Source organism: Anguilla rostrata, chromosome 13 (assembly GCF_018555375.3).
Source record: "Anguilla rostrata isolate EN2019 chromosome 13, ASM1855537v3, whole genome shotgun sequence".
Taxonomy (NCBI): Eukaryota; Metazoa; Chordata; class Actinopteri; order Anguilliformes; family Anguillidae; genus Anguilla; species Anguilla rostrata.
Genome location: NC_057945.1, coordinates 17,003,191 through 17,018,676, shown reverse-complemented (window position 1 = coordinate 17,018,676; position 15,486 = coordinate 17,003,191). Strand labels below are relative to the sequence as shown.

Here is a 15,486-nt window from a genome sequence, read left to right as displayed (position 1 = left end):
TGTTTACATTTTGTTGTTACTTTAGTAGGCTACATATTAAGGGAGGCCTGTTTTTATTTGTGTCTTGCTGTTGGTACACACTGTGTGTCTGGCACGAAGAACTGCTGCTGCGGTGGAATTTACTGTCCTCTAGTGGTGATCCATGCTCAGTTACATTCACTGCTTCAATGTCAAAGGTGACCTGAACAGAAAAATCTGCAGTGAGGTAAACTTTTCCTTGATAACTTGTGCTTGTTAGGGTCCTTTGCAAATCTGTAAGTTTTCAAGGGGAGTTTCTGATGGAGCATAGAACATGACTGCGCCCATTCCTTTTTATTGTGTTGTCTGACACCATGATATTTATCCCCCAAGTGAGAGTTATGTGAATAGGCAGCTTTCAGCAGGTGAGTTTTTTTTAATGTTGTTAATTACCTTGCTATTTAAAAAAAGAATTGATTTGAGAATTGATTGTATTCCATCTTTCATGTGTGCCTGGATAATGTTGTGCTTAATATTTGGTAATTTATCTTTTATTTGATCCTGCAGTCCCAATAATATTCTGATGAGACCTGCCAAGATGGCAGCACTAGTATTGGAAAAAAAATATGCATATTCCAAATGAGCTCAATTGCAAAGCTAAAATCAATTTTAACAGAAAAACAAAACCATCCGGAAAACGGTAGTAACCATCACCTGTGCACGCCTTGGTTTCTGTGCAGTAGGTAATCTACTTGATAAGAATGAAAGAAAACTAAACATTGATTTGTTGGAATATTTACTAAGGAGAGTCTGTAATAGTAAGTACAGTAAGAGGTAATGTAAATATTTGGCTTATCTAGAAATGTACTACTAGATTTTGAAACATTTTACACTTACTCTCATGAGGCTTAGCAGTTTAGTACATTTGGTATACCTTTGCTTTTTAATGGCAATACTATGTTCATTGTAAATATTCAGTGTATTTTGTGTAAATAGCCACCTCTAGTGCAGATCCATAATATAATGACATCACAATTTAGACATTTATATTTGTGAGTTGGATACATTGCATTCAAGCTTGAAGTGTATGCTTGATGAAATTTCACCATATTATTGAAGTGGAATTCTTCAACATTGGGGTTGTCATTTTAAGGTACCTTGAGATAAAGAGGGCGACCCTTTTGTAATCAATTGAGTTTGCCGCACTTACTCACAGTCCTCTTCGTAACATTTCTGGCTGCAGTGAGGCAGTTGTAAAGAATGCTTTTAACAAAACAACCTGCATTAGAGACCCAGGGGGACGAGGAGCTGTAATGTTAATTCCTGTCTGGGATTACCACAATGGTCTAAAGATGAATGACTTGCAGTACGCCACTCCACTTATATGAAGGAGTGAAGGTGCATGTCATTACCCAATCTGTTGCACAGAAATTGATGTGCTCTTTTCTGCTTAACTTTCCTGCGCTGATTGAAATTTACCCAGAGGGAAATTAACTTAAGAATTGAAATTAGTCTCCGCCCAAGCATGTAGACTACGATTATATGGATTATATTACTATGGAAAGGAAGTGGTAGGCTGACATCACATATTTTGGAGGATGTATTTGCTGAGTACTTGGACCCCCTAACTGATGGAAAACAATGGATCTGTGGTATGGCCCTAAGGTGAGAACTGAACTTCAACCTCTTCCCACACCTGTGCTTTCAGTGCAATTCCAGATTCTGTAATAAAACCTGTGCACTTTCCAGTATGCTTAAAGTATGCAAGCATGCCGATCACTCTATGCTGGAAAGAGATGGCAATACAAGGCACACTGAAGTACACCTCTCCCCCTGGAAAAGGCAGAACTTTCTGCCTTTCAAACATTTTCAGGAAATGGTTAATGTTCAAATTATGCCGATATTGTTTCATTTGAGGTCAGCACTCAAGAAATGGTTGCCTTTCTAAATAGACAGACCCAGAGTTTATTAGAAACACTGCATTAACCAGCTGTGAGCGCTTTATACTTTTTTCAAGAACTGAGCTGAATATCATAAAACGTTCCTGAAAGGTACTGCATGTGTATCCATTTTGGAATGGTGAGTGATAATGGGATGACTTTTTAAACTTTTTTTTTTTCTCTTTTTATATGGAGAAAAAATGAATGAGTTCCTTCCCTGCTTTTCTTGTCCAGACTCGTTAGGTATGTCAGCTGCTGTGGAGTTAGTGTCAATGTGCAAGATACTTCAATACTTCCTACATGTTTACAGCTGCGTTCTTATCCCAGTTGTGTTTAAATAATGACCATATAAGGGGTGTAAAAGGGTGTTTTAGGCTAGCATATAGGTTCCCATGGGCTGTTTTACTTATAATTCCATGGTTCTTGTCTGACTGTTTTTCCACTGAGATTTTCCAGATCCTGGATGATCTCCAGGCCCTCGTGTTATCAGACCACAGTGCACGATGCCCTGCTGAAAAATGACCTGAGAAAAATGGTTTGGAAATGAGTTGGAAATGTGAAATGGGGAAAATAAGAAGATAAAGGGAGTCTTGTTATGAGACTTATAGAAGGAGGACAAAGAGGGATGGAAGCAGACAAATGTAATGATCTTGGTAACTGGGCAGTCCAAAATGATTCGCAATGGAAAGTTTGTATGAAGTAGCCAACGCTAGCCTAAAAACAACCTAGCCACTAATCTAAACTTCCAGGAGTATATGATAGATAAATCATGGCTGTTGTTGTTATAACTGCAGGGAATTGTACAGTTTGTAAATTAAAATAATACATTGTAGGCTCAATGGTTGCAAAATTTTTATTTGCTTTTTTCTGTCACATTTAAAGTGACCTCTAGCCTACCTCTCAGAACAGTGCATTCAACCAAATAAGTTCATCAAAATACAAGCCTGTTTTGCGTTAATGTTTATAAACAAACCTTTTCTGGCTTTTAAATCAAATACAAAAATGTTAGCACTTGCAAACTGCTATTCCTTGTATCAAGAGCTGTCAGAGCTAAAAGATAGTATTAGCTGTAAAAAAAAAGAAAGAAAAAGAAAAGGTTGTTAACAATTGTAGGGCCATAAAAATTGACACTCAAAAAGTTACATATTGCACCTTTAAAGCCCCCCGAAAATTATATATAATTTGAAGGTTAGAAAATCGTAATCTTTCTCAGTAATGTTCCAGTGCTTTACCAGATCCTGATTACCAGTGCTTTAATCTTGGAAAGTCTGAATTTGGATCAGGATGATCCTATCCTGAATTGCTTTGAAATACCGGGACAAAATTTAGCTGAGTTGTCTGATCCCGGATCACAAAATATGGGATTTCAAAATCTTATCAGATCTGATTGAGATAAAAAGTTTTGAACTCCTAGGCCCTGGGAGAATCCATATTTCTACTAAGCCATTAAAATTTGATTGCAGTTGTGCTAGCTCTTTTTAGGTGTGCTCCTGCAATACTTGATCGTTCCCGAGGGGGGAGTCTTACATATGCATTGTGCGTGAACTGAGGTTTTGGTTCAAACAGATTTTAAAGTGAAACTTTAGCTATAACCCTCATACAAAGACTTCCATTCTTTAGGCTGGCAAATCTACAAAAAGACGATGCTATCATTGTCAGGTCAAAAGACCTTTCTCTTTATTTATAACGGTTTTATTTCTGAAATATTTGCGTCTGAATTTGAGGAGGTAAACATAAGTGGCTTGTATCCAGGTTGTCACAATCCGGTCTCAATGGTTGCAGCTGTTATCTACCCTTGAGCAAGGTACTTGGCATGGATTTATAAATTGCCTAATTGTCCATGATTTTGAATAATGTTTAAAAATAGATTATAATCTATGCCCTCGGTGAAGATAAGCAAATAGGTAATTAAAAAACAAACAAACGGAACATTCCATTGGTGCTTGCATCCAGGACTTTATTGCATATTTAAGAGGCGTGGCAGACTGGCTGAACACGCCGAGGTGAGGAAGAGGCGCGTTCAAGTCCTGCGTCTTTGAATTTGACAGCGGTTGGCCGCTCCTATTTTGCTAGAGCGAGGGTGCGAAGTTTTCTTGTTGGCACAGTTTAGAGTGCCGTACAGTCCGTTCATTTTTAATCACATTGCACTGGTTTGTACGCTCGATTCGGTAAAACACACACGTATTTGTTCTAGTGTTTTCACATATTTGTTTTAAATTGAAATTACGACAACCATGGCATCTGATGAGCTGGCATCTAAACTGACACGGCGCCTGCAAATAGAGGATGGCACCGAGGACGCGGTGGCCGTGGACGAGGCAGAAGAAAACGGAGAGGATGAGAAGTCGACTACAGCCAACGCTGACAATGAACTGGGTGCCAAACTACTGCGCCGAGGGCAGCTGAACGAAGGGGTCGGGCAACATCAGCAGCCCAGTGACAGGGTGTACAATCCGAACACGGAGTTTAAGGAATTCTCCCGGAAGCAAATCAAAGACATGGAAAAAATGTTCAAACAGTGAGTATTCCCTTCGAGTGCAGTTAGAAGGCCGGTTATTCACACATCTCAAATTTACAGTAGTTTTAATTAGATGTTTATCTAGCCAGTGTATATTACAAGAGACATGGTCTGTATCGCGTATACATAGACTACAAGATAGCTAAATGTAAAATTCAGTATGTGTCGCACTTGTTATGAGAACCATTTCTGTAATGTACGAAATATCTCTTAATATAGCCAAAGTTTTTCAAAGTAACTTTGTCGATGCGCAACATTGATTAGCAGTGTAACCGTATGGTTAACTGCCGCTATAACGTGTGCTTTCTTGTCGTGTTGTGATCTTGACGTGTAATTATATTTATTAATTGTGCCAGTGAGCCAGTCGTGTGACTTTCTTATCCTTGGGCAACGAAAACATTGGGGCAGATATCGCAGAAATAACGCAGAGTAGGCTATTCCCACAGGTGATCGGTTCCTGCAGCTATGGCCAGGGACACACCTCGTTATACATGCAAGTGTGCAATCTCGCATGACACACCTCTAGCTCAGACTGGTCAAATTAGTTTTGAACATCGTAAGACCTGGTCCGATCCATCAGGATGCTTACGCAGGCTGAGTCTTGTTTAAGTTTGTGCTGAGCCTTGTAGCAACGCGGAAATTGTACTCTTGTAATTCCCCTATGATCTTCTCTTCAGTGTATTGTTCTATCATCTGATCTGTGAGCAGATAAATGTCAGGTCAAATCTGAAGTCTGATTTCTATATGTATTAATGAACACACCTCATGCACACACAAACATACTCGGCTATACCATCTATCATACCATCATACGACCTGCACACGCAACACCTGCACAAATATGCACATCATAGATGTATACAGTGACAAAAAGTATCAGAAATTTTACATCTGAAAAATGTACTTAACCAATGAAGCCTAGGTGTCACCATTAAGGGTGATTGCATTAAGACCAGTGAGATAAAGCCAGAGTTGGGTTTCTTTTTTAATGGATAAAAAAATGGAGTCAAAACACTGAGGTGCAATTAAAGAAATGTGAGTTTTTGGACATTTGTGGAAAACAGCCTGTGAATCTGCCTTCCACCGTGGCGGATGCGGGCAGAGGTGAGCCTGGGCTGTGGGGAGAGCCTGGCAGGAGCTCTAAGGGATGGGAGGACCAGCTGGTGGGAGGATGGTGACCATCGAGGTCTGGTTGGAGTGTATGGTGTGATCATAGTCTACTGATAGAGAGCGGCAGTGCTCTTCACAGCTTGATGTACCAGTTTGAGGGATCTGAATTGCCAGATTGAGTCTGGCTGGTTGTAGTGGCCTGAGGGCACAGGCCGCTAAGCTTGCCAGCAGCGCGTTACAGTGGTGTGCTCATGCACTTACTGTAAGTCACTGAAGAGTCTGCGCACCTTGTTTCCAAGGCCTGAACTGGCTGCTGATTGAAAGTAAATCGCAGAGACTGCAGCCCTCCAGGACTGGAGTTTGAGAACCCTGCTGTACATGGAACAGAGTTAGGTCTGCTGTGGCTTTCGGACTGTGGCCCTCACCAGCCAGCTCGGCAGAACAACAGCTGTGATTAACCCATCCAAAGAAAATAATCATAGTCTTATGCGACATTACACTCTATAGCTATGCTGTCATACTGGCTCAAGCTTATGAACTTGGGTACGCACACACAGGTGCACCTTGTCAGAACTCTGTCCCACTTGTTAGAATACGACAGTTTAGCTCCCAGCATGCCTGGGTACAACTGTCATGTGATCCAACTGAACGCCCCTGTCTCTCTTATGAGGTGCTGATATACTATACCACCCCTGATTTCAAAACTCTTGTGAAGTCACCCTGACACAGTTCTGTCTTTGTGTGTGTCACTTTCACTCAGAGCACACGGTGACTAAGTTAAAGCACCAGGTTTGTACCTGGTTTGGGTTTCCAAAGGTTGCTGTACCAGTTCATAGATTTCCCTGGAAAATTCACTAGTGCAGCAGTAGGTTTGTGGTGTAATACAGGTTAAGTTTTCTGGTGCTGAGTTGGCGTTATGCTTATGACATTTCAATAAAGCCATTTGGTTGTGGAAGCCTCTCTGTTAAGTGTGAAGATGGAGTGACTCTGGCAGCTGCTTTGGATTTTGTCTTCAGTCTTCCTAATGAATGCTTCTTATCTCGCTGATTTATGATGGGTCTGCTTCCAGATGTGAGGCTCTTCATTTTAGTTTCCTGAGGCTACTGTTCTTTGAGCAGCAGAGCGAGGCAAGTCCTGACTGCTGTTGTCAAAAAGGGGGGAACTCTGAACCGCGTGGCAAAATGGCTGCCGTCTGTAATTTTTGAATATATTCAGAAGAGATTCTGCAGTACTGCTGTCCTCATATCTGAGGTGTAACTGACACACTTCCTGTTTCACACTGGTACTTTTCTGAGTGTTGATTTGGGCAATTCCAAGTAATCAGATAGCATCTCACCTTCACTTTTAGGATACGGCCACACGGGTCATTCTATAAGTTGTTACTTCTAGATGCAGTATCTGACTGTGATTATATTTATGTCAGGAAGAACATGTATAATGACATGTATAATTAAATGTCTGTGTGCGTGTTTGCGGCCAGATGTGTGTATTTTTGTTGACAGTAATATATATTTTTAATTATATGCATTGTGTATTGTGGTTTTTTCCTTAAATGTTTGCACTTTCTTTTCTATCTATTTTGATATATGTTATATTAACTACTGCAAATTTACTAGTTAATGTACAAGAGCACTCCTTTCATATGCGCTCAGCTTCTTTTATTTCTTTCTTCATTAAAGGAGTTCAGCCTGGCAAAGATATGTCCACGGGCTATTCCATTTACCGTGCCTAAGGAACAATATATCAAGCTGCATGGTGAACATCTCTTTTAATGAGGCCCTGGATCAAATTGATATGTAGTATTCACTGCATTGCCCTGGTGTTCAGAAACTTTTTTTAGTTTGAAAAAACTTTTTAAAAAATATATTGTATTTGTGTTATTTTACCTGTCCCATATTTTACCTGTCTGACTGCAGTAACGTTCTCCCTATGTTTCAGGAGGGTGCAGGTGTTATCTCATAAGTGCTTTCACCCAGCTGCCCTCTCTTTTTCCTTTCCAGTCCAGCAGCTGAGCAGTTTGGCTGAACCCTGCTATGGGATATAAGATCTTGTTTTGGCATGACCTACGTTTAATCCCAGACTATGGGGTGCACCATCTCACCAAGAACCAGTGCATTAATTTGATACGCTACTGCTGAGACTCTTTGTGCCCCTATTTTGTAATTGTGGTTTAGAAGCTTGTAGTGTCGTCTGTGTCTGTTTATAGCTGTCAGCTGGGATGTCTAAGCACAAACTATAAGTGACTATAACTATTAGTGATCTGGCTCAGAATCAGCAGTTCGAGTGAATCTTTGGATTCCAATATTACCAAAGCTGCCATGAATGAGTAGGAGGGTGGCTGTGTAGCCTTGGAGAGGTTGGAAGTTGTGAAAAGGGGAGGAGCCAGTAGTGAATTCAGAGGTCATCAGCCAAAGGCATGGGTAGTACCAATCAGCTGCTCTCACTGGTGTGAGATGACCCCAGAATTGACCAGGAATGCAGGGTTTTTATTTTGTGTGGCTGTCTAAAACGTCCCAAGGGGATTGCCCAGGGATTAGTAATTATCGCCTTCTTGGAGCACAGCTTGGGCATGCTTTTGCTTTTTCTGTGGTTAATGTTCAACCCATTAGAAGGTCAAGAACAGAGTGGATAAACAGTAAAAAACAACCCTACACCCTGGCTGTTAAGAATGCTATTTCAGTGTTGTTTCTCTGGGTTTTTTGTGGCATCAGAATGGTCATTGGTGCTCCCCATCATTGGCCCAGGGCTAATTAAGCTCGCGAATTATTCTTTGATGCACGCCAAAGATTTCTCTCTGCAGGAAAAGCTTCTGTAGAAAGGTGTCGTTTCCTTCACAGAGCTGGTCATTGTGTAAAACTAACACCAGAGAGGACAGTGTATTTTAGGGGTGGTGTCCATTGTCAGAAGGTTTTTCAGAACTGTAGAGATAAGCTCTTTTACAAAAAGGAGTAAGTGGCACTGTTTACTTAGAGCAGGCATAGCTGGCTTTCATCCACCATTGCATGCTGGAGGCAGACTTTGTTGCTCTAGACACCATGACTGAGTCAGATCATGCTGGCTTGCCTGGAGTTTACAGTAAACCGGTATTTGTGCTAGTACTCTGGGATCTGATACCATTAAAAATGATTGTTTGCAACCTCTAGTTCCCTTCTGTCAGCCTCATGTTAAACAGTAATCCCATTGTGGAGCGTTATGTGTCTTATTACCGCAAGTGAAGCTTGTGAAGAATTGTGAAAATTCTCGTGAAGTGAGGAATTCGATTTGTTCGGTGTAGTGTGTCTTGTGTGAACAGGCTCACTGACTGTTATCTGTCTGTAGCTGACGGCCACTGCCCGCCTCTGTGACTCATTCAGAAACAGAGATATTATTTGAGAGCTACACTGACACGTAATCACTTTGAGAGCTGGTTTAGTTTATGGCAGTTTTAACCAGTACTCTAGCCAACAACGTGTATGTGGTGCATCGCCCACAAGCATGACACTGCCGTGTTAGCCTCGTCATCAGGAATTTCCGAATCTTCTGTTGATGATGTCATTACACGTAGGTCCAAAGACAGAACCCCTCCCTGCGGACTGGTGGACTGTAAAAACAGAAGCTGTGTGGCCAAACACGTGAGGGCATGCATGTGTCGACGTGCGTGTATGTGTCTACCTTTTCTTGGATTAAAGTATCTGAGTCTTTGGGTAGGGTAAGTATAGGGGAATGAGGAACACAAGAGTCGGCCTCTTTACCATATATGGTGTTCTTGCATATCTCCCCTGCTTGGTTGTCAGAACGCCTGTGTGATTGAGGAAGCTGGGGCAACGAGCACTTCCTGTGGACGGTGGAGTCATGTAGACACTAACCCTTCACTTCCTGTGTGTTCACATAAATTATCAGCTACCACTTCCTCATTTGGGGCCAGAGCTGGAGGCAGGCTCCCTACTGAATTCAGCTCATTTTTGGTTATTGGCTTGTGGACAGTCAGCAGTCAGTGCTCAGAATACCCCCAATAGCTTTGGGTACTGGGTCTGGCAGAAGGGGGTCTCGTCCAGGAGCTTGATCCCCGTTTTACAGTGTCTGTTCAGGAGAAAGGGACAGCGAGAGACCTTTGCAGGGAGAATTCAGAGTGCGTTCTTTTTTCTCCATCTCAGAGTCGCACAGCTTTTTGGAAAAGGCAGGCATGTTCCCAAGATATTTCAGCTCTTCAACAAGACTGTGCACGTGGAGCCTGCTTCCAGGAATTCAAGATTTAACCACTCGTGCTCTGTCCTCTGAACTGCCAGTGCCTGGCTTTTCCCTGACTGATTTGCCGTGGTACGGTGCCCTGAACACATGACCACTCTCAAAAGAGAGCATATAGGAGCCCTGTGTCCCAGGACAGGTGCCACACTGTGCAGTGGGCCCTGGAGAAATGGGCACCAGTGACTGTTTTGTTGCCCCCCCTTCACCGGCCGGCTGCTCCTAAAGGAGAGGGGGGAATGTGCGGAATGCACCTGAGGTTAGGGGTGGACTGTGAGAAAGGAGGACGGGCCTGTGTGACAGAGAGGAAGAGTGTGGGCATTGAGGGCAGAGAGAATGTATGAGTAAGTGAAAGAGAGAGAAACAGAAATTGGTGACCCTCACTGGAAACATCCATCCATCCATTATCTATACCCGCTTATCCTGAGCAGGGTCGCAGGCCTCAGTGGAAACTGTTTTGTTAAAACAGAACGGCTGTGCGCAGTTCTTCCATTGGTTCAGGTTTTGGACACTTCCTAATTTACGAGCGCTCTGAACACTGCACTCTATTTAAAATAACAAAGGCTCCACTGCAGTTTTCCCCCACTTGTTTCCCATGTTTTTTTAATTTTCTTATTTTTGGATGAGAGCTCTGTGTCTCTCCATGGACTAGGGAGAAGTAAGCACTAGTGAGTCACAGGATCAGAAAGGGGAGGAGTTACAGGGGGAATGAGTAGCATAGATAATGATGTCACAGTCACCAGTTAGAAATCATTGTGTGCTCTGAATGTCATTATGTCTTAGCTGTGTGGTTGGCTTTGGTAAGAAAAAGATGGCTGTTGCCATGGCTACCCTTAACTGAACAGTTGATGGCAGAAGCATACAGGAGGTGAGGCTATGAAATGGTGTCATTTTTTCACGCTACAGACTGTGAGAGAGATATGCAGGTTAGTCATGAGAACTTCCGATCCACCCACTGCTGTACTGCTTGCTGTAAACCATCTAAGAGAGGTCTGAACTGTGGTTTCCCTTTTGTTCATAACACTCATGTAGCCTCCATCAAGGTTTTCAATACAATTTAAGACTTTAAATTTAAGACTCGCCATTTTACTATGAAAAAAACTCACTGCACCTCCAGGTTAATACATCTATTTGAGTACTTATCAAAGTATAGTGCAGGGTAAATATTTCATCACATTTCCTGGATTCTCATTGGCGGAGACAGAAACAACCTCTTGGTAGTTAATGAAGGATTATGAAACCGTAACCCATAAACCCCAGTCCCCAGTCCACAATCCTTATCTCCACACAAATAGATTATATTTCATTAATTTAGCAGATGCTCTAATCCAGAACAATTTATAAAACAACATATCTTATTACTTCAAATAGGGTAGTAAAATCAACAGTAGTACAACAATGGATAAATAATACTCGCAAAATCAGTAAAAGTGTAGCAAGATGATTTGAAACATTATTGCAGTGCAAAGAATGTGCTGGAGAACAAGTAGTGGGTCTTCAGTCTGCACCAAAGGACTATCGAATACACACCAAACCCTCCTAATAAAAACACCCCAGCCAGAAATCTACAGATTAGTGTCAACAATAACAGGTATTTATTTATTGTTTTTTGATGAGGTGTAGAGAAGTGTGTTGTTCACTGATGTGCATTTCACTGGTGGGGGAGAGAAAGCCCTTTTTATGTCCCACGTGGTTTTCTTGAGAAACTGTGTCAGTAATAATTTTGAATCTATGAGTCAGAAAGTGTTCTGCTGCAGAGTGAGAGCAGACTGTCTGTCCGTGCAAAGGGAACTTAAGGACAAATCAGGTACACAATGTGCTTTAGCTGTTGCCCTCTGCTGGACATTTATGCCACTGCATTGTTTTTTAAACTCGTGATTGTGAGCAGGGATGTTCAGAATTTGATCCGGCAGTGATTTTGGCTGGCTGAACGCTGACATGTTCTCAGTCTTCAGGCACCCCTGAGGTGAAACCCCATCTGACATGGTGCAATTGCGCATGCGTGTGCCTTGCATTCAGGTATGACGCAGGCAAGGATGGGTTCATTGACCTCATGGAGCTCAAACTGATGATGGAGAAGCTGGAGGCTCCGCAGACTCACCTGGGCCTAAAGAACATGATCAAAGAGGTGGATGAGGATCTGGACAACAAGCTGAGCTTCAGAGAGGTGACCCAACCTGACCTCCATCTTCCCGCCCGGCGCCTCTCCAGGGCTGGGTGGTCCGTTGGACAGGGTGCCGTGTTCCTGTTCTGGTCTTACGTAAAGAATTCACACTTCCTTTGTGAAAGCTGGGCCTCTATTCTCTGTCTGGGTCTCCGTTCTGTATTCCAAGTCAGGATTATGGCTGTGTTCAGTCTGTCAACACTGCCTCAGTTTGAATAATTTATAAGACTCTGGCTCTGAAAGATCCAGTGTGGAACAGGGCTATTTGGGGGGAAGATGAATGATGTGTGTTGTTTGCAGACACAAAGCTGTAAATAGGCTTGGCAGAGAAGGAGAATAGACAGTGGGGAACAGCACAGAAACAGATGGCAGCCGTGCAAGAGGAGGAAAGAGGAGGCGGCAGTGTTCTCCAATGACAGAGCTAGAATTTTACCCACATCACCTGGCTCACTGCTGCAGGTAGCTGCAGTTGTGCTGAGACGACCTGTTCAGAGGTGAACCAAACTCTTCCGTCTCTCCGCCCAGTTCCTGCTGATTTTCCGGAAGGCGGCAGCTGGCGAGCTGGTGGAGGGCTCCGGCTTGCAAGTCCTGGCCACACTCTCCGAGATCGACGTGTCCACAGAGGGCGTGAAGGGTGCCAAGTCCTTCTTTGAGGCAAAAGTAGGACCACACGCTCACACAAGTGCATCCTCGCACACACCCACATGTGTACACGCACTCCCACACACACAGTTACATTTAACCTGAGATACGGAGGCAGGCACACAAACACACACACACACACACACACAGGGACCATGTACGTGCAGTCGCACACGCAAAAACAAACACACATACACTGACTTTCCCAACATATCTCACCTGGTTGGTCCTGCAATCTTTCAGATTCACGATGATAAAATCATGCTAAACGAAGCATATTTGGAAAAAAGCACAAAGCGCAGTTTTCACCCCTTCATGTCCAATTTAACGCTAACAGTCTCGGTATTCTCTGACAGGCCGAACATAACAATATTACTGTTCACCTGCCAGGTCCAGGCCATTAGCGAATCCAACCGCTTCGAGGCAGAGATTCGTCAAGAGCAGGAGGAGAAAAAGAAAGAGCTGGAGGAGAAGAAGCAACGAAAGGCAGCTTTTAAAGAGCTGAAGTCAGCCTTCAAATAACTGCTACATCCTTCCGCCTGTCAGTTTGTCTGTCTGTCTGTCAGCCTTTAAATAACCATGCTTTGTATGTCTGTAAGCTTTTAAATAACCATGTTGTCTCTCTGTAAGCCTGTCTGCCCGAGTCAAACAATTAGTCTGTGTGTGTGTGTGTGTGTGTGAGCCTTCAAAGAACAACACTTCATCCATCTGTCTTTCGCTGTTCCTTCCATTTCAAAGAGTGCCTGTTATGTACGTGTAAAGAGTGCGAGTCTTGGGATGCCTGCTAGTGCGCTGCAGGTCTGATAATGCACAAATCTGCGCAGGGCATAGATCCAGAACCACAGTGCTTTCCTTCAGTTCGGCTGTGTTAACGTCCAGCTCTGGAAATGCAGTTCCTTAATTACTCCTGTTAGACATTATAGGATTTCACTCAGGTGACCAGAAACACTGTGACTCTGAGACCTTATTTAAGTACAGATTCTCTTTGGACAAGTGCATGCTACGTATTTCCTGTGCACGCAGGAAGCAGTGTTATTAAAAAAAGAAGGCTACTTTGGGCCTTGGCTGGTATCTGCTGCTGTAACAGACAACAAAAAATGCACCTTCATAGAGACCCATGAGCCTCTAGAGCATGGATTTCTGTGTGGGGGACAATTTGTCTTTGCTTGTGTGGTGGTGGCGATTCTTTTGCATGGTCACTGTGAGGTACTGACAATATCTCCATGGGTTGGGCTACCCCTACATCCTTACTGCACACCCACTGTCATTGCCTTAATATAACAGCTGCTGTGTCCATACTCTTGTTTTAATTGGAGCCCTATTCTGCACATTTTGATAGACATTATATGAATAGTGTGTGTGTGTGTATGTATGTGTGTTGGGGGTGGGGGTGCATCTAAACTATATGCTTCCTGTTCTATGTTGTCATGTGATTGTATGACTGTGGGATTATGGGATATCTATGAGACATCTGGCTCAGTCATACTGCATAAGTTGTGTGACTGGCCAGAGACCATCAAAACCTAGTGTGGAAAATTCTTCTTTCCCACCCCCTGAATGGTGCACACGTGCCTTTATGACAGCCCCTCTCCCTGCCAACTCAGGTAATGCTGTGCGTACATCAGCTCTAAGTTGCCGTGCCCTGTGTTGACCACAAGAGGGCATTTTGTTCTGAACACAGAAAGGGTAGACTGCCATGATTGGGTGTTCTATGACGAATATGCTACCTTTTCATAAGAACAAAGAGTTTTATTTTTTATGATAAAAACCATTCCTCTTCATTCCGTTTATTGAAATCAGTCCACAAATTGGTGTCTTGGCCAGTCCTGAAATAAGCATTCTGTGATTGTTTCTGTATTTTGAGCGGTTATCAGAAGAGTATATGCATGTAACCCTCACCATTATGTCTGAACAGTCAGGTTAGGCCACCTGCGTGGGCCATCTTTGAAAACACTCTTTGTATGTATGTTTTTTTTTTTGTTTGTTTTGAAACAATGGTAAAGACACCTCTGGTTGCAAAAATAGTCAATATTGAGGGTGTCGTTGGGGAGAAATTCTGTGCAGAAACCAGAGGATTGGTGGAAAAAATATACATGTCCGTTGGTGTCCTTTCCCTTGGCTGCTGGAAGGTAATGGGACACAAAGTCACAGCTAGCTTTGAACAAACTCACAAGAGTCCAGGTTTCATGAGTCTGTTCAAAAGGATGACAAAGGTATTGAAAGACGCAATACTTGCACTTAACAGTATGTCCCTTTTCAAATGGCCATGATAACTTATCTTATTTCATGACTTCTTATCGTGGTATCTATATTCAAGAATGCCATTTTCCCCACCCATCCCAGTTGTCAAATTTCATTTATTTTACAGTTCGGTTCAGTTTTCCTTCCATGGTGTTAACTGATCATTGTTTATGTGTTCCTTTCCTCCATACTCTGTTCATGTTTTTTGGATTTTACTGGCTGTGTCTATTTTTATATAATGGGATATCTTGTAACCCCTTTAAATAATAAATTGCTACTGAATACAATTATAATTTGGATTTTCTTACAAAAATATTACTATTTGTGGAAATAAATGCAATTAATTGCTTTAAAAACAATGAAAAGTTAATCTCTTTAATATTTCCTGATATTCGGTCAGAGTGGGGGGTTGGGGAGCTGGACGAATTGAAATTGTGTCAACATTGTCGGATAAGAGTTTATCATTGGTGTCTGCATTGTTTATTCATTTATCTGCTAAAATGGTTGACGGTTATTGATGGGATAGATGGTTATGCAAACAAGTACACAGGTAAAGTTGAAATTCAGGAAACACTAGAGTAAATGAGGGATGCTAAATATTTTGAAAACAGGTGCTGCCACACAGGTGTGGTTCTTAGTTGATTAAACATAACATTCCAGCTTGCTGACGGCTGCGTATAAAAATGCTGGCA

General features: G+C 42.5%; 1 protein-coding gene across 1 annotated transcript; it reads left to right on the top strand.

Annotated features, from left to right (window-relative positions):
• The first annotated feature begins 3,880 nt into the window (after positions 1-3,880).
• Positions 3,881-15,081, top strand: LOC135237492 (EF-hand domain-containing protein D2-like). Its single transcript, XM_064304654.1, has 4 exons — positions 3,881-4,416; positions 11,767-11,914; positions 12,437-12,571; positions 12,944-15,081. The coding sequence occupies exons 1-4, from the start codon at positions 4,133-4,135 to the stop codon at positions 13,073-13,075; spliced, it is 699 nt and encodes a 232-aa protein (XP_064160724.1). The 5' UTR covers positions 3,881-4,132; the 3' UTR covers positions 13,076-15,081.
• Positions 15,082-15,486: the final 405 nt, after the last annotated feature.

What these genes read in the sequence shown, in the direction of transcription:
- LOC135237492 (XM_064304654.1), top strand. Translation starts at nt 4,133, where the DNA reads ATGGCATCTGATGAGCTGGCATCTAAACTGACACGGCGCCTGCAAATA. An exon ending in ACAAGCTGAGCTTCAGAGAG is followed by an intron (nt 11,915 to 12,436) that starts GTGACCCAACCT and finishes CTCTCCGCCCAG; the next exon opens with TTCCTGCTGATTTTCCGGAA. An exon ending in AGTCCTTCTTTGAGGCAAAA is followed by an intron (nt 12,572 to 12,943) that starts GTAGGACCACAC and finishes TTCACCTGCCAG; the next exon opens with GTCCAGGCCATTAGCGAATC.